Below are 19,629 nucleotides of genomic sequence, written 5' to 3'. Positions count from 1 at the left end.
GTAAGTTTTCTTATTTTATTGATGATTATTTTTTAGTAAAGAAAATGAGCATGTTTACAGGCATTAGGGAAGGGTCTACTCTACCTGCAGCTGTGGCTTTATCTAGGTGTTCTTAATATGTGAAGCACTGTATAGCAAACATTCAGTAATACTGAGATAAAGGGGGGAAGAGTATTGCTGTAGGGAACAATGTACCAGCTGTCCCCTGGCAATGAGAGATGGCGGCCATCCTGAGCAACAGCTGGAAACTGCTCCCTTATCTGCAACTTGGACCGGCGCTTAGATTGCTTTCTGTGTCATTATAACAAATTGCACTCCTCATTATGAGACAGATTTGATCATGTATGCATAGGCTATCATGCCCCTGAAAAGTTACAGTAACTATTCACAGCCTCAAATGACAATGGCAGCTTCGCCTTTCAGTACTGGCATTATAAAGAGACACCACTGTACTACTTTCAGCTTTGATTTCTCAGTCACACCAGCTCATGACTTCAGAAATCTTAATCCCTCTACTTTGTCAAAAAGGACAGAGGCAGAGTATTGATGTCTAGACTTTAGAGGCATCATCCGTTTGGTTTCAGTAGCTAAAAAGCTAGGCACTTCTCCCTTTAAGAGGTGTTGGTTTTCCTTTTTTAATTGAAAGCTGTATATTAGATGGGTGGCACACTATAACTAATTCTCTCATCGTGGTAGCACCTGGCTCTGTGTCACGTATCTGCTCAGGAGCACAGAAAACCGTTCTTGATCCCTCCAAGCAGATGAGACTTTTCCTTCTCTGAGCTGGCATTAGAGAACAGTCTTATCATATGCTCCTTTCTATTTTTCACTCATTTTATTTCCATTCACAAGCCCCCAGAAACCACTCTGCTGGACTGTAAACTCGAGAGAAAATTGGTATGCATTCATTAAATTTTTCTTGATTTGAAAATAAATAGAATGGTGTCAGGCCGATTTTTATCTGTAATTTGTCTGAAGATCAGAGAACTCTCTGATGTGTGGCAATATTTTAATAAGAAATGTCCTACATTATTGGCCAAAGACCAGCATTTTTTGGAAAATGACTTTTTTCCTGGTGATATTTCAGTTTAGGGTCGATGGATGATTTATTTCCCTTTTGAAGTTCAGTCTGGTCCAAGTCCTTTGGTTGGTGTGGATTTTCATACTTCAGCTCCTCTAATTTATTAGCCTTGCCAACTTTGATTTTTACTGGAGAGGGACTATTGGGATATTCATTTTGATGCCAAACTATAATTTCAAAAATTCTTACTGGTAAAAGATTTGAGGTGATACTTCTAACCCAATTAAGGCTCAACTATTTTTCAGCTAATTTCCCCTTTAAAGCCAAATCCAATTTGTAAAACTTGCAAAAGAAGTCTGTAAGGCAGATATCCATGGATATAGCCTTGTTCTTCCTGTCCTATCTTAATAAGCTAAAGAAGGCTGTTTATGGATAATGGAACAGCTGCCAGATTCCACCCCCAGGGTGACAGCAGCTCAGTTGTGGGAGAAGTGATGCTTAAAATTTGCATATTCTCTGTATACATACAGTAGGCATATATATAGACACACATCCTTATTAGTTTGAAAAATGACATTTCAGAACCCTACTTGCCTATTCAATTCTTTTGCAAGAAGGATGAGTGGAGACCAGGTAGATGTGAAAATAAAATGGATTCAAGGGAAAAGATAATTGCATTAATCAAGGTGGGAGATGATGGTGGCAACGACTAGGATAGTTGAGTAGAGATGGACCAATTCAAGGTTCTTTTGAGGTCCAATCTGAAGGACTTGGTGACCAGCTGGATGAGAGAAGTAAGGGAGAGGAAGAGATAAGGATCAAGTCCCTGCTTCTGGTTTGGGCTACTAAGTAGATAACGGTGCCATCCACTGAAAATAAGAAATGTAGGAGTTGGTTTGAGGTTGAGAAACAGCAGATTAATTCCATTTCCTAGATAGAGGTTGAGCTGGAAATGCCTGTAATACATTAAGGTGGATATGTCCAGAAGGCAGGTGGATATATGGGACTGAGGAACAGGAGAGAGGATGGAGATAAAGACTGGCAGCCATCAGCATATAGATGATGACTGAGGCCATGGACTAGACGAGATTTCCCAGGCACAGGACCTTGCACAAACAGGAACACCAACATCTGGGGGATGTGCACAGAAAGAACAGCCAGCATACAGTGAAAACGGTAGGAAAAACTACAAAGTACAGTGTTGAGGAGGGCAAAGAAATATGAGTGTGTTGTCAGGGGTGGCAAGTGCTTTTGAGAAGTCAAGGGGGCAAGCTTTGAGAAGCATCCATTAGAGTTAGCAATAAGGCGATCTTGGCAAGAGCTGGTCTTTGGAGTGGTGAAAGCAATAGCAAGACAGAAGTTAGTTGAGGAGAGGAAATGGAGACATTAAAGATTCAAAACTCTATCAGGGAGTTTGGCTGTGAAGAGGATAAAGTGGATAGGGAAGTAGCATCAGAGGAATGTAGGGTTTTTGCAAATTGTTGTATTTTAATGGGAGAGATACGAGTGTGTTTTGAATGCTGATAGGAAGGAGTCGCTAAAGAAGGAAAGGCTGGAGACGTGAGGTGGGAATGGGGTGGGGTATGGAGATTCAGTAGAGAGAGAACCTTGACAAAGCTGATGGGGATGGCTTCAGAGCAGGACAGGAGGAGACAGTCATCTTTTTTTGTAACAGAGGTAACAAACAAACATAGCAGGTAGCTGCTATGAAGAATGGGAGAAGGAATCAGCGTGCCTCTTATCTCTTGCCCATTCGGTAACTAACTGGCTATACTATACATAGCTCATCAAAGATGCCTTTTCAACTACACAGAGTGTTCAAAAGAGTATTGTGTACAAATGTAATCTGAAAAATTACTGTTGCTAGATGATTACCCTAAAATTGAAGTAGCATAAAAATAAAAAATAGGCTAAATTTACATCTTTATAAATCAGCATTTCTTAACACTTCTAACATTCTTTAAAGAACAATCTACATGGAACAGTGGCTTAAACCATTTTTCTTAAAGGAGAAATAGCCAAATGCCATCAGTACTTCTGGCCATGGGACCATGAGTACAGAAATGTGCCCAGTGAGGATCATGAAGAACTCACTCCTGACTCAATGAGCCAGAAAATGATCACATGAGCCAGACTAGCTTGGCCAACACTGGTTGTGCATTCTCCCCTTTTCCCCTGCTAACAGAATCCTGACTTTGTTCATTTCCAAGGTGAATAGGTGTTTTGGCCTAAGAGATGAGTCTTGGTTGGTCCAAGCCAATCTGGTTTAAGAATGGAGACAGGACACAATTCTTGCCAATAAAACTACATGGAGAAGTCTGCTGGAAGGGGAAGAGGCTTCTGGAAAAGTTTTCCTCACTCTTGAGAAAAGGAGCACAAGGAAGGAGCATAACTTTTCCATCTCTGCATGCATTTAATATCTGGGACTGTGGCAGTCATCATGGAATCTGGAGGGGAGTCAGCCCGGGAGGACAGAGGATGCACTCAGGATGCCAGAACAAAAGATGGAAAGAACTAGGTCCTTCAGTGATGCCACCTGAACTGTTCCATTAACCAACCCCAGAACCACCTTACCTTGGAATTTCCTGCTATGTGAAATAATATTTTTTTTTCTATTCTTTAAGCCACTTCTAATTGCAGTTGGTTAGTATGGCAGGATGGAGCCAAAATGACTGAACTGCATGCAAAAGCAGGAACTGGAAACAGGTTGAAAACAGGAGAGAAGAAGTATTTGCCATTCTATGAATAAGAGTCATTTTATTATGAGAATCCATTCAATAAAAAGTAAGAGAGAAAGGGTTCTGATGGGAAGGAAGGAGACAGAAGATTGGGGGCAAAAGGCAAGCTGCAAACAGAGCATGAGACAAGTCCTATTAATGCCTCTTTTGCCCACTCCATCCTTCGGGGAAATGGACTGTATTGTCTTTATCTCTCTAATACCCTGTGTGTCCTTGATCATTAACTTTTACTTCTCAGTCTGTGACTCATTCCCAATCTCAGACGTCAGAATTCTGCTAATAGTTCCTGAGAGAGAAAAAACACAAATACCAATTACTCACTGAGGATATCCAGTCCTTCCAGGGTGGAGCATTGACAGTTCATTAAATGGACTAGACATTCGTCCTTGCTCCCCACTGAAGGCCATCCAGATACCTCCAGGGGAGAAATGTCTGTTTCATCAACCCTAGTGGCTCATTCACACCTAGGGATTTAAAAATCACCTCCTAAACATACTACATACACAGTTCTAACCTTTACTACTCTGTAGTCCTGTTCAGATGCCTCCAGGAAAGCTACATTTTAATGCCTCTATACTCCTCTACCCCTGCCTATAACCTCGAATTCATCATGCCCTCAGTGGGGCTAATCTTCATCCAAATAAACTCTCCTTACCAGTTATCTCATTTCTGTCTAGGATATGCACCACTAGACAACTGGGCTCATTTTGAAGCCTCCTAACATCTAACTGCTTGCTCTTTCAAAGCATCTCTCAGATTCATCCACTCATTTCAATGCCCGTTGTCTCCATCATAATCCAGACACTCACATGTCCCACTTCAATCACACCTCACCTCAAGGTCTCTGATTCTACTCTCGCCTACTTACCACTCGCTTTGTCAACACATCACCTCTCCACTCAGGAACCTGCCTGCAGTGGCTCTCATCTACTATGGCACCAAGCCCCAGCTCTTCTGGGAGGGGTTTCAAGGCCCTCCCTAATCTGGCTCCACCATATTCTTCCACTGTCTTCCAGTCAGACAGACAAGCTAGACACTGTCAAATACACACACTGTGTTCTCTTAGCTCTGGGCTTCCACCCTGCTGGCCTGTGTGTGTCTCTGCTTTCCTAATGCTTCTCATTCCTCTAGGCCCAGCTCTAATCTCCCCTCTTCCCTGAAGACTTTGTAACCATCCCAGCTCTTTCTCCTTTGAACTCCCAGTACCATATGCTTTAGCATCTAATTGTCCCACTAAAGGTCCATTTTCTTTCCCTGGCTGGGCCACACTGCTTGTTAGACAAACCTTGTCCTACACTTCTGAGTGTTCCTCATAGTACCTGGTAGAGTCCTGAGCGCCAGGTAGGGAAGAGATAACTATTTATTAATTGAATGCTCAACATGCAAGGGGTACACCTTGCCTCTTTTTCTTATAATTTTAGTTATTGAGGAGCCTGGGAAGAAAGCAAGGGGCAGCTATGTCCTGCAGCCCTTGGAAAGCCTGGCATGCATTCCAGGAGATATCTGATACAGCTGGCAGGCTCCCATTCCCAGAATGGAGATAATCATTGTCCAAAGAAGCATCACCGAACTGATGGTTCTCATCAGCAAGGAACCAGAGTGGAAGCCGGACAGGAGCATGGGGCAGGGCAGTCGGGAACTAGATTTACCACTGTGGCTTCCTCCAGTGGAGTCACTTGGTGCCAGGGGAGGTGGATGCGGCTTGTCCATCAGCACGCCAGATGCGGGGGCTCCTCCCAAGGGGACAGAGGGGATGGAGTAAGGGCCGGGGACACCGGAGACAGAGGGAGGGTACCCGGCCTTTGCTGCTTTCCCTGCTTCATACACTGTGGAGGGAGATGAAGAGCAAGAGAGATTACATCATCCCACCCTCCACAACCCTCACACCAAAAATTCCTGAGGGTGTGCTTGAGGGAGCTCCTGGATGTATGCACGGGCGCGGGCGTGTGTGTGTGTGTGTGTGTGTGTGTGTGTGTGTGTGTGTGTGTGTTCTACTAGTCCTGAATTGATTCATTGGAACCCCTCTCCCCCACTCTCTTGGACTCCTCCAGCGATGACATAAGGAATTACAGTGTTTAGTAGTACCTGGCAACTGCGTAATTAAGCAGTGCTGGGAGCTGTCACAGCAGCCTCCCCTGTGACAGCAGCAGCCCACTCTGAGCCACGTTGCTGCAGGCTGCCTCAGCCCCTCTGGAGGAGGCCTAGCACTGGGGCTGCCCAGGGCTGCTTCCAGGAGGCTCCTAACCTCTTCTAGAGAGGCAAAGCCAGCTATGTGCTGACACACGGCCCCGCTCTGTGAGCCCAAAAGCAGAGCAAACACTCTGACTCCTCGCGCGGAAACTGCTGTGTTCCTAAGGATACGAAAGATACACATGGTGTCTCTCTCCTGCAAGACGTTTATGGCAGGGTGCCAAACTTACTGCCTATATGGGCTTGGCCAGGGAGGTAAAATTGTGAATCCCCAAAGGAGGACTAGTTCCTTTGTGGACCATTTTGTCATAGGAGTAAATACAACTCATCTGTGTCTGGATGGGACCCAAAGGCTGTGGTTTGCACACGCTGTTGGTAAACAAGAGGAGTTCTCTGCACGCACAAGGCATGACCAGAGAAGGTTTCCTCTAGTTTGGATGCCCGAGGAGAGGGCAAAAGCCTTACCCCGCAACCTCACCATCCTGAACCTGCCCTTCTTTTCAGCAATAGTGTCAGTGAGGATACCAAATGCAGGGGTGATAGGTGTAAATCAGAAGCATGGAGAGGTGCCTGTAGGTGAGAAGGCAAACAAGAATGGTCATCTCAGGAAGCCGGGGGCTCCCAGCAGAGGAGAGTCTGGAACGATCGCTTTTGGGGTGGAGAAGGCGCTCAGGGCACATAACTGTCTGATGGAAAGGTGACATTTCTTTTGGTCACTCTGCGTCTCCACGCTCATCACTTTACTCACAGGCCTGCGGGCAGCAGCAGGAATCTGGGCAACAGGGGCAGCGGATGTAGCAACAGCAGCTGTGAGGGCAGCACTGGCACCAGCAGATCCCCACCAGGACGAAGAAGAGGAAGACTCCCAGGATCACCAGGCCAACAAACACCCACTCTGGAAGGACGCACAGAGAAACCCACACTCGAGGCGGCACCCTCTCATCAGTGTCTCCCTGGGAGACGAGTGAGTGGGAGGGACCTGGGGGAAGACAGTATCTCGTAACAGGGCACAGAGCCCCCAAACTACGGAGGAACTCTGAGAGTGAGAGGTGCAGACCCTCCCAGGGCTGGGGCGTGGAGAGCAAGGAAGGTTACCGGGGTCATACTGAGCACACATTAACGACCAGTACCAAGTGATGGGGGAGTTTTAGGGCCCCTTCCTGGAGAAAGGGCTCACCTTACCAACTGTAGTGTCAGAACAAGTATGGGACAAGAGCAGAGATTCCTGGCTAGGTAGAGGGGAACTTTGCTTGCTGAGCTATAAAGTGGTGGGTTCTGTGAATTCGTATCTTTTGTAGCCAAGTTAATCTTGTCCCTAAAAGTGTAAGTCCTGAGAAAAAGTTCTCTATGTCTATATGGTCTAAATCAGAACATATTTAGGTGGTCCAGGTCCCTTGTGTATTCATCTGCTTTCCCTACTGACTGCCTCTTAACATCTTTCCTGTACTCAGCATCAGGGCTGAGATCAAAACCCTTTGCTAAAGAAAACTAGAGACACAGGCTCCGAAGAGAAGAAACTGTCCCCGTTCCCCAAGAATGGTTTGATCACACTCCAGCTGACCACGCTACACAGCCAGCATAGCCACGGACTAAAGTGGCTCAGGACCGTGGTGGCTGGGAAGGCTCTCACGTGTATATCTGACCGTGTTTGTTAACGTCTGCTATTTTCACAGCTCTGCCAGAGGCTGAACGTGAATTTAATTCATTTGCCCATCCAAGAGATTAAGAGAAAGGAAACAAATCCATTTGGCTTAGATAAAAATGACTGTGGCCCTGGAGTGACCTGATGTCATGCTTTTGGGACTTGGCTATAGGATCCAATGTCCCACTGGGGGCCTGGGACAGACTGGAATGAGCCATGATTTCCTTTCAAAGCAAAAGATTAAAGCAATTCATTTTGATTGAAAACCATCTCCCAAAAATCCCTTTGCAATCAGCTTCAAGTACACATTGTTTTGTTTGAATTTTAGTTATTAAATATTCCTTCGGTGAAATGGAACATTCAGTTGGAGCTTGAGAATATGATATTTTGGTTATATAAAGGGTTTTGTGATAATGATGAAGTTATTTGACCTTTGTTTAGGACATGATTTCCTCAGAGAGAAAACAAACAACTTACGTTTCCTGAATGGTCCTCCTCACTCACCCATCAGAAACACATTCAAAATAACCAGGTCACTCTCTATTCAGGAGGGAAGTGAGAAGGCCTTGTGCCCAGCTAGAATGTTGTGGAGAGCATTCTTGCTGAGGACAGTAGATAGTTGAGGGCTTTGGCCTGTGCCTTAGCACTAACATAATAACACAATGCGGCCTGAGATAGATACGGGCCCTGAGGATGAGATGAGCTGTGTGGTATGGTGGCTACAACTCGGGTCAGGCAGTCAAGGATAAAAGACTGGCAGGTTACCTTGGAGAAACAAAGAATGTTATCCATGAAAGGATTCTTGCAGTCAAAAGGGAGAGAAATTCAGGCGACCAGGACCAGATATGAAAAATACAGTAACTTTTCCTTGGGACTGCAGGATATAACATCTAGTGTGAAGCAATGCAGTGTAACATTGTTTTTTTTGTGATGAGCAAATGCGTACAAATTGATGGAACTCTGGATAAGGCGGATCACAAAGAAATATCTGTTTGCGTCCTTGGGATCAACATCAGTAAAAAGAATGTCTGTCTTTGGGTTGGCCAGCTAATGGGAAAGGATCAGGAGAATTCACGGAAGAATAATTAGTGAAGCTCAACTGTGAAGACTCTGGATGCTTCTTAAAACCTGAATCAAGTCAAAACCAATCGCCAGGATTATTTTGTTTCTCTCTTTTGCTCTCAATTATTAAGCAGCTCTTAATCCTTTGGCAGAAGCTCTCCAAAGCAAGGCTGAATCGTATCCTTTCCTATTCCCTGCCTTTGGATATGTCCTCTCCCATAGTTCATTCTTGTTTCTCTCTAATCCTCCTTCCACGATGGGCTACAGTGCAGCATCAAACTGATGTTGGCTTGTCTAGCTGGTATGTTCAACAGAAGCTACATAAAAAGACAGAGGTGTACACTTGGTGCAGGTGTCCTTGACATAGGATCCATGGACCCCAGCAACTTAGGGGGCCAAGAAGCCCCTGACATTGTATACAAAGCAATGTAGATCTCTAAATGTGTACTTTTCAAGGGAGGAGGGGTGCATAGCTTTCATAAGGTTTGAAAAAATGTTTTGATAAAGTTATAAAAGGCAATTCAGAGTAACATGGCTGTACACTAATGAATGGGTAAACATAAAACTTAGGGAATAAGGAATGCAGATTAATAACCACTCCGTTAAGGATACTTATAGCTATCTGGGTGCAGCTGAGATACTGAGATTGCGAAAAGGCCTGCATACCTGACACTGAAGGACTGGGTCCCCATCTCAGCCTATTTTTAATTACCATTATTCTTTTAGGGCCTAGTAACAGAAGAAATACAATTTGAAGGCTCTTCCAATGGGCTTAATTCATCCTGGAAAATACCACAGACATATATAGACAAATGTACAAATAAATTAAAGGAGCAATTAGTAACTAATGCAGAGGCAAGACAGGTGGAGGGATAGCAAATTAAGCAAATACAGAGTTAAATGACTGAATACCTGGCATAATCTCCACAGCAAAACTGGGCAAGAGATCAGCAAGCAGCCCTGTCCTGCCTAAAAGAAGTGGAAGGAAAAGAAGTAAAGAGGTTACTCCAAAGGAAAAACACAGCCTGAAGCCTAGCTCCAGCCAGCACCATCCCTACATGGGGCCATTGATCCATGCTGTCTGTGTCATGACACGCACATCACTGGGCTGGGCTCAGTCAAGAGAATGACCTTCTCCATCGATCTTTGGCAGCCATCTAAGAACTCTGCACCTAAACCAGGCAGAAGCAGAAACAGAAATTTCTCTCCAACTGTTATAGAAGGAGGAAATCTCTGCTTCAAATGTGAAAAACCCTGCTTGAGCAGACTGACATATACCATCTCCATTCATTTATACATCCTACTCCACGTATATTATTGGAAAGTCAAACCCGTCTGTATCCAAACGTTCAACCTACATTTTCATACATCCATACACAGTCCCATGTCCATATAAAAACAAAAGTACATATTTGGTTTTAACTCAGAATTATCTCCCTACATGATTCTATTTATAGCCTAAAGATATTTCAATGATTAAAGTTTTCAAAGGCAAGGAAATGATAAAGCTAGATCAGTTATACACTCTTCGACACTCCTTCTGGCTTCAGAAATACTCTGTACATATGTATATGGTACGGCTTTTCCATATGGCACCCACAGCTGGCGTGGTATGGACCCAAGTGCCTTCTGCGTGATATGGCACAGAAGCTTAAGGGCTGGTGTCAGAACAGGTGCCCCTCGGGGCTCTGAGAAGCAAAGAGCTATGCAGGAAACAACACACTGGAAGAGTTTGGGGAGGAGGTTAGTCCTTTTAAAAACTAGCCTGGTTTATACAGAAAGAAGTGCTGAATGCTTCCACCATGTTCTCATATCCAGGTAAATATAAAGGCTGTAATAGGACTTCTGCCCTGTACCAGGTTCTCTCTATCACAGTGCAGCCCTGCTAAGAAACAAGTTGCACTAGGAAACAACTAGCAAACTTGCCTCCTTTGAGGCTTGTGATGGCAAAAGGTCACTATGGTTCCTAAGCCTACAACTGAATCTTACTTCACTTATGGGCATGACATATGCTTCTAGAACAGCTCTGTCCAGTAGAAATGTAATGTGAGCGACCAGTAATTTTAGCTTTTCTAGTAATCACATTAAAAGTTTTTTTTTTAAAAAAGATGAAATTACCTTCATAATATTTTTACTTGTACCAATGTAGCCAAAATATTAATACTTCAAAGGCTCTGTAGCCACACATCACTATTAGAAAACACACCTCTAGGGGTCTGGTCTCTTTGGTTCATTAGAAAACAACTTTTCCTATTGAAGTTTGTTGAGGTGCATTAGAGAAAAAGTTACCCATGTGTGTGGTTTATATTTTGAGTCTAAAGGTCATAGTTGGTCACTGATCCTCTCCTCTATCAAATCACCCCATAGAAAAGCAGCTCTGCCAAAAGTCAAAGAAAAAGTTCTTCCAAGGCACTAGGAGAGGATGCTGCAGCAGGGGCAAGGTGTTAAGGAGTCAGGTAAAAGGGCTCTTTGCTCACTTTATTTTTCTTGGCTCTTCTCAACTATACAAGGCCAGTGTGGTAAAATGTGTCCCAGTCATGTTTCCTGCCTGGGTAATGGTCCCACATTTGAAAAGTTAATCAGTACTAGAGTACATTCCAAGGAAAAGAAGGCATGGAGTGGGCCACTAGGTTAACTCTGTTTTATTTTGTATTTAGTTATATTTTTGGCCACGCCATGCAGCATGTGGGATCTTAGTTTCCCAACCAGGAATCACACCCGTGCCCCCTGCAGTAGAAGGTGGTAGTCTTAACCACTGGACCGCCAGGGAAGTCCTGAAATTAGCTCTGTTTTAGGTTTTGGCAAGAAGAGTTTCCTTCTTTCTGTCTTCTATCTTGTGCAGCTGACATGGTAAGAGTGGTTTGGTGCTTGCAAGGTCTCTTGCAAAGACAAGTGGGAGCCAAGTAGGTCATTGGAAAAGGGCATCTTGAAAGAGAGATGGGCTAGCCTTTGGCCTAAGCCAACATGAAAGGCTAGGAGGTTCCCCAAGGCTCACACGTGGTCTAGTCCAGTTCCCTAGGATAGGCGACCTGACAGGGATTTGGGGCCAAAGTCCAAGCAAGTGATTAAGAGCATGCATTGGTCTCACATGGAATGTCCTCTGTACAAATATCTCTTGGAAGCTCAACAAGGCAAGAGACAAGTGGTCAAGGATTTGGGAATTTGGGATCTTGGACATCTCTTAAAGGCATAATTAGTATTAATTACAGCCAACAGCCAATGATCAAGAAGTCAATATTAAAAAAAAAAGAAGTCAATATACTGTGCTTTTAGCAAGGCAGTTATCAGATGCTTACTTAATGGTGTTTTTTTTAATATGGACAATTAGTACTTCTAAATATATCTTATTGTATGTAGTAAAATGAGAAGCTTTTATTGTGTTTACTTTCTAGTTCTCAAGCCTACCACTGTTTTAAACATCCTTATATGTGCTGTAGCCCAAATCATTAATTACATTCATAAGAGAAATGTTATTGATGATATAAGCTATCGATTTGTATACAATTTCTCACAGGAAATTAGCTATGTGATAATAATTAACTATAAAAAAATCCATACATTCAAGGAGGATATGGTACTCACACATATTATATAGAGCATATTCTATTGGAGTAAGCAGTGCACTGGGAGTCAGGGTACTGAAGGCAGCTTTGACATTAGTTTACTTGGTGACCACTATGGACAGATTACTTCCTCTTTCTAGGACTCAATTTTCTCATTAGTCAAATGAGGCGGTTGAATGAAGAGATCCATAAATAGGGAGACCATACATCTTGGTTTGTCTGGGACAGTCGTGGTTTATGCCTGTTGTCCTGGTGTAATTATTAATAGCACCCCTTTTAATTCCAAAGTGTTCTAATTTGGACAATTATTTATATGGTCACCCTATCCATAACATTTTCAGTTCTCAAATCTGATACTCAGTGATCAGAGTTGCAAACTCAATTCCATATGTTTATACGGACCAGTAGATAATGCAAACAAGTGCAGCTGGTCAAATGTAATACAACTGGGAGCAGCTGGGCGTGTGGCAAATGGCATCTTGTGTCTGTAGGGGCTGCTTCTACGCACCTCTAGCCAATTGTTGCCTCACAGAAATGTGTCTTCAGGGTTGCAAATCTTCCTATTTTTCAAGATTAGCCAGACCCCAGATTTTTATATGAAATATCCTGATTTTCAAATGTTGGCAACTGATTCATAGATTTTTAAAAATCGCTGGACAAGCCATATACAATATGTTTTGGGACTGTATAGAACCCAGAGGTCATGTGCTTGCAACCACTGTGGGGTATATATACACAGATATAATTATGATGGATAAAACACACAAGCTGGATTTCCACACATGCTGTTTAGAACAACACCTTGATGGTGTTCTGACACTACTTCTGCACACAGAATGTTAGTGAATATAAGCTCTAGGCAGCTATGTTCAAATTGAAATCTGAAAGCAACAGTATGACACACCAAATTGTTAGCCCCTATTTCTGGGGCACTGGAATGGGCATCATGGAAGAACAATGAAGGGGCTTTCATGTTTTAGATTTTTTTTACACGTGTAATTGAAAAAGTTAAAATAAGAAACATGGACAGGAGATTCACAAAGCTTGTCACTCCAACAGAAAGACATACATCAAGCTTCTCATTCTCCCTGAAGCAATGGCCAATAGCTGACACTTCAGAAGATGGTGAAGCCTTCCCATAATGCACCCGTGTAGTGTTAGCCCCAGGGTGGTGTGGGTGACAGACTTTGGCAGTAAAATGGGTAAAATTAAATGTCTTCAGAATTCAGAACATAGTAGGAGTTTGGGGATAGCAGATTATACCACTATGTTATGTCAACAGTAGAGAGGGAGAGAGAGAGCAAAGCTCTCTGGCTTTTATACCATGACCTATATTTTCCTCGAGCTAAAGGCATTTTAAAAAGTGAATTTATGCTGGAATCCTATATTTCTAAAAGTCATTTTGCTTCCAGCTTCTTGCTTAACAATTCCTAAAAACTGCTGTTGCCAGTTAGAAATGCTCTAACTTTTCTTCCTATTCTACTCTATTCTATTCTGTCACATCCAATGAAGGTCTGATGTTAGAGAGTCCAAACAATTGCAGTAAATACATTCCAGATTTCAGCAGCACTTTACCAGCACTTGTGAATCACTGTCATTCTTCCAGGATTCAGTTAGAGTAGCAATTACAAGTCACTTTAATGTCTAAGAAAAGGCTGGAAAACAGACCCAGCAAATAGAAAGCCACATTTACTCTTTTCAAACCCCAGCTCAAACTATGAGTAGAAAATAGTTTTCATGTAAGCACTTCAAACAGTTTTCCCCAAACCTTGCAGAATCCATTACTTTTAAGAAATTTCCACATGAATAGACCAAATGAATCAGGCATACTACTAGTTTGTACACACACACATGCAAGTGTCAGTATCATTCCATACCGTCACAAACATCATAGCCCAAAACATTCATGTATTTTGGGTTGAATGACGAGGGCAGAAACAATTACTTTGAATAAAACAACTTACAGATTTTACCTATATAATTCCCTATTTCAGCTGTTTTCTGCCACTGACACCTTGAAGTTATCCCCAACTGAACTCTTGGTACATATTCCTGAGAACAAGCTCACTTCTGGAATGTCTCCAATTCATTCATTCAACAAAGAAATGTATATTGTGCCTGGTGGAGAGGCAGAGAGGAACAAGACTCGATCCCTATGCTTGAAAGCCTCAGGCTCGCCCATGCAGCTTGTCCAGCAGCGTGAGGCTAAGAACTCAGCTTTACTTCTCTGCTTCTGGGTCACATGACTTACCAAGGTCAAAGGACTTTCTTCCTGCCAAGTCCCCTGTTTTCATTAGCTTTTTTTTTTCTTTTTGCATTTTTGACATCAGGTTCCCCCAGTCCTGAGGTCTTCCCCCAGAGACACAGTCCTTGCCTGGTTTCCCACTCCTCTCCTACCCATGGCATTATCTTCACATATTTCACAACAAACCATGTCCCGGTGACATTTCCCCAAGGTTCTGATACCCTTTTCTTGGCCAGTCAGGCCCTCAATGCAGGATGTACTTAACCTTCTTTACTAAGATAACCAGCTAACGAACTTCTCAATCTTCTGCTTCACTCAAATTCTTACCACACACAGGGTACAAGACTCTGAAATATGTTCCGACAGAGCCGTGTAAGAATACTGCCCTGAGAGGCTGCGTCCTCCTCCATGCTCCCGGCATCATGAGAGCACTTGTCTCTCAGCTGCCGTGATTCCTTTACACGTGCCTCCACTAGCAGGATGGAAACCCCTCTGCATCCCCAACAGCGTGGCATGAGGCGGCACCTCACCCGTCAGGACCTTGAACTCTTCCCAGTAGTAAATCCCCATTGTTTTCTATGCTGGGCTTCTGGCTGGACTTCTGATTTACTGCTCACGTTCGTGCCTTTTATCCAGCTCAGATGGACTCTTAACGAGCATATGAAGGAACCATTCATTCATTCAGCACTATTCTATGTACTGGAGAATGTTTAGCACCCCTGCACTCAGGGCTCAACGCCAGGAACGTCCTCTACTCACTGGAATATCCGCAAATGCCATCTTGCCATCTCAGGGGATTGAAGCACCACCTCATCCCACCCCTACAAGCTGAAAGCCACGAGCCTAGGTTATTTTCAAGGCAGCCATTACAGAGCGATACAATATGCGCCCCAAATTGGTTTTTGTCTCTAGTCTTAAAACTTAAATCCAAGCTCTGATCATTAGTCCAAGTTCTAGATGTAGGACAAACTTGTTTTCAGATCCTAGATCTGCTACTCAATTATTTGATGACAAAAGACACATTATTTAATGCATTGGACCTTATGAAAAGAAGGGAAAACAATACTTCCTTTGTCCTTGTGATGTCAACACTGCTGACAGCATAGTTAGCTCCATTCATTTCTTTGAAACGTACTAACTTGGAGTCCTTTTCAGTTTTGCCAGTATATCATACAAATGAACCTTCTGTTCAGGATGATCTAGAATGTTTTTCTTCCCCAGCTTCTTGAGGTTCCCTTCTTTTCCCTTCTGCTTAATGCATATCTTGGCTTCATCCCACTTCCAAGCTTTCCTAAGATGCCCTGGATCCGTTTTCAGGGATGTACTGTATCCACCCCTGATCTCTCAGATCCTAACCCTCTAAAAGGTTTCTCTCCTAAGTCTTTGAGGAGAGCAGATGTTTTTCTCTGGTCCTTTTAAGTGTAAAGTTGTTTCTGTGGCTGTTTGGAATCCCCCCAAATAGGAAATTTCCCAAGGGCACACACATCCCTGTTTTTATTCTATATTCCCATGGCAACCATGCATTCAATAAATAAAGATTATGATTATCCATCACAAATGTGGATATAGCCTCCCTTTCTTTTATATGTAAACTATGTATTTAAGCATTTCATGTGTGTACTTTTTCTTTTTTTGTCCCTTTCGTTTTGGCTCACTTTAAATTATAGTGAATAATTCTTACAGTGAATTCTCTCCACAAAATGAGTAGTATCAGACCATCTGCAATTAACTGTTAATAAATGCTTCAGGCTTTTCGGCAGTGATTATAAGCTTGGCCTAAGGCACTGACTTCTATTCACACAGAATTCTAAAATCAGATTGTATTGCCAGAAAGGATCTCGGAGGTCATCTAATCCATAACCCACTCCATGTTTTCAGGAACCTGAGGCTCAGAGAGCTTAAGAATCTTACCCAAAGTCACACAGCTGACTAATAAACCAGGAGTAGAACCTGGGTCTACTCACCCCCATCCCTATCTTTTTTCCCCAGTATCTCACTCCCCTTCAAGCTTTGCTTATTCTTAATTTAGAAACGTTAGACATGTGCAGCATTTCTAATCTCCTAGTATCTGCAGTGAGCAACACAGAAATTTGTGTCTGTGGCATTACTGCTCTACTTACATAATTAAAGTATAATGTTTGGATATAGGAGTGTTGGAGATGGTTAACAATTTCAGCACCTTTTAAAGCTGTGACCAGAAAATGATTACTGAATACATCATAACACAGTATGAGCTAATTAAAAGGCATTCACCATGCTGCTATAAACTAATAAACAATAATAAAAATGATTGCAAAGCACTCTGCCTTTGCAAAGTGCTATAGTGATCCAACCCCCTAGCCCTCAAGAGTGAGTAGCTGCAAAGTGTTATTAGTACTATAACGTGCTTAACTTGGCCTGAGATGAAATGACTAAGACAGTTAGATTTGATTCCAAAATGATGTGGAGCAGGGTGGGATTTAATGCAAGGAGGAAATTGAGTTTCTTGGTGCCCAGTGTGATTTCCTGAGCTCCCTGTGCTCCAACCATCAGACCTGCACAGACACTTCAGATGCAAAGATATCAAGAACGGCTAGTTTCCTTAACCCAAAAAGCCCAGGCGGTCCACGGCAGACACGGAGGGGCACACAGCTTGGTAGGTCTCGGATTGTCAGAGTTCCTGCCCTTTCCTCCGTGGCCAGCCCCCTCTCGGTGTGAAGGGCTTGGGCATGGAGCATTTCCCAGAGCAAATTCTGAGGCACTGCACCGTGTGAACTCAGACCTGCACACTTGAATAGCGAGCGGCAGCTGGCTTTGGAGAAAAATGCCATGGCTGTCTCCTGACCGGCTTTCAAGGGCTGCCATTCTTTCTTTCCAGGGCTGAGCCGATTTTCGGCGACACCCGCTCTCCCGCGGGCCCCCAGGGCCACCCCTCTGCGGGGCCCGTCCCCTCCCTCCCGCGCACCGGCTTCGCATTTTTGCCGCCTCCCGGCTCTGTCGACTACAATGCGGCCGGCGGGCTGACCCAGCTGCTCCAGCTCACGCCTGGGTAACCACGGCAACCGCGGGCTTCAGGAATGCTCACTAATTGAAGGGCGAGTTTCCTCCCACAGTGATGAGCAACAAGTGAAGCAAAAATAGTGAGGCGGGATAAAGGCTTCGAGGGAGCAAGGGGAGGGAGGGGAGAGCAGTCACAGAGCGAGACTGGGTGGCTGGGGGTGAGGGGAGGGCAAACAGTGCCTTCAACACCTCGTTTGTTCTCTTCACAACCCAGGGCAGTGAAGAACCTTAAAGGACATCGTTTACCCGTCAGAAACCTCAGCACACGTTTTTCAGTGAACAACTGTTACTGCAAACCACCACCTCTTTGCTGGGCCCCTTTGCTTCTAGTAAATGAATGGAGATGTGCACATCCCTAGGTCCCCATAATTAGAATGCCAGCTAACATCCAGGGTGCAGCAGGTGAAGGTGAGCTGAAACTAATTGGATCCCAGCTCCTCTGGATCTTCTGTTCTCTTCAATCAAAAAAAGAACTTTCCAGGTGATCATCTCTAAAGATGGGGTGACCATCACACCAGTATGCCTGTTGTCTTGACATAAATTATTAAAAGTCTCCCCTTTTCACTCTCAAGAGTATTCTAATTTGGACAATAAATTATAAGCTCACACTATCAAAAGTCTTTCCAGGCCCATCCAGATCCTAATCCAAGTCTCAGGTGTTCCCCAAACCCTTCCAGACTTCATCAAATGGCCTGTGTGACCTAATCCTTGTATTTAGGTTAGGTAGTAAACACCCTGTAATTAACTGAGAAACGGGGGCTTCCAACAGCTACCAAAACATAGCAACCAAAAGTCGGCATGCTGGGACAGAACACCCTGAAACCCACTAGCAGGAAGATTCCCACAGGGCTGATTAGGGTCACCACTCGCAAGGCACTGCACAGATGTCACTGAGAAAACATGAATCTATTAGTAATAGGATTGCCAATTAACAGATGGCTCATTAAAGCCTCTGCTCATGGAATGGGCTAAAAGAAAATCAGCTCTCTAGGAGGAGTCCCGGAACACAGAATTCCCTAAAGAGGGTTCCCTCAAATTAGGGATGACATCCTGGCAATGAGATGTGGGGGATAGGAAAAGGTAGGAGAAGGGAATTTACATTTACTGAGTTCGTATTATGTGTTATTTAATCCTCATACTAGGTCTTCCATGTAACTTTCATTTTCCCTCCCCCATTTTTACAGATGAGGAAACCGAGACTCGTCAACATTGACTTACTGAAGGTTATATTGCTGCACTGAGTCCACAGATATCTGACCCCAAAGCCCCGTGCTCTTCACAGTGGACCTTATCCAGTATCCAGATTGACCTTTGGTCAAGATCAGAGTTTTGCAACCTTGCTATTATTCATATTTGGGGCCAGATAATCCTCTGTTGGGGGTAGGAGGGCTGCCCTGTGCATTGTAGGATATTCAACAGCCTCCTTGGTCTCTATCCACTAGATGCCATGGTACCCCACAAGACGTGACAACCACAATGTTTCCAGACATTGCCAAGTATCTCCTGGGGGGTCCAAAGAGGCCCCTCTTGAGAATCAGTAGCCTAGATATTTAATATCAAATATAGTTTTAATCTTTTCTTGTATTGTTCTCTCATTGCTTCAGAAATATAATACTTATCTTTACCAAAAGACAGTAATTTTCATAGGGACAAAACAGTGCCATTTTTAAATTTTGTATCCTCACTGTGCTAGGGACATAGTATGCAAAAAAGACTGGTTAAAAGTTAAATCATAATTGAAGTACAAATCACGCTTGAAGCAAAACTGACTCTAGCGCATGGTGCCTATCAAAGAGCAAGGTTGCGATTATGCAGTGGAGAGGTCTGAAGGCCAGAGGAGGCTTCCTGCAAAGGGTAAAAGGCCTGATCCCTAGTCTTTGGAGCAACCACAAACCCCACTCCACTGCTCAGATGGTAGAAAGCTCATTATTGGCAGCCATTAACCAGAATCAGATGCTAGTTGATGCCTGGTTGACTTTTCTGCCTCCTCCTTCTCCTCCGCCCCTTCAACAGTTTTCTGGTTCTTCTCAAAACCAAGACCAACAGAGGCATCTAGGTAAGCTCAGGGCAGAGTAGGCCAGAGCTAGGAGAGAGGGCTGGGAGAAAAGCCAGTGGGGCTGAAGCCTAAA

General features: G+C 43.7%; 1 protein-coding gene across 5 annotated transcripts in view; it reads right to left on the bottom strand.

Moving 5' to 3' along the window:
- Positions 1-19,629, bottom strand: part of ILDR2 (immunoglobulin like domain containing receptor 2) — a 70,317-nt gene that overhangs the window by 26,621 nt on the left and 24,067 nt on the right. The window contains exons 4-6 of one of the 5 annotated variants that reach the window (XM_082360879.1): positions 9,566-9,622; positions 6,698-6,844; positions 5,409-5,585 (exon numbers count right to left, since the gene is read on the bottom strand). The exons of 1 other annotated variant lie outside the window; for it this stretch is intronic. In XM_082360879.1, the coding sequence (XP_082217005.1) occupies positions 5,409-5,585; positions 6,698-6,844; positions 9,566-9,622 (381 nt within the window). The remainder of the gene's footprint in view (positions 1-5,408; positions 5,586-6,697; positions 6,845-9,565; positions 9,623-19,629) is intronic. 3 more of the 5 variants (XM_082360880.1, XM_082360878.1, XM_082360881.1) reach the window with 3 other exon arrangements.

This window comes from Balaenoptera borealis, assembly GCF_965194805.1.
Source record: "Balaenoptera borealis genome assembly, chromosome: 1".
Lineage (NCBI taxonomy): Eukaryota > Metazoa > Chordata > Mammalia > Artiodactyla > Balaenopteridae > Balaenoptera > Balaenoptera borealis.
This window is presented reverse-complemented; position numbering and strand designations above follow the sequence as displayed.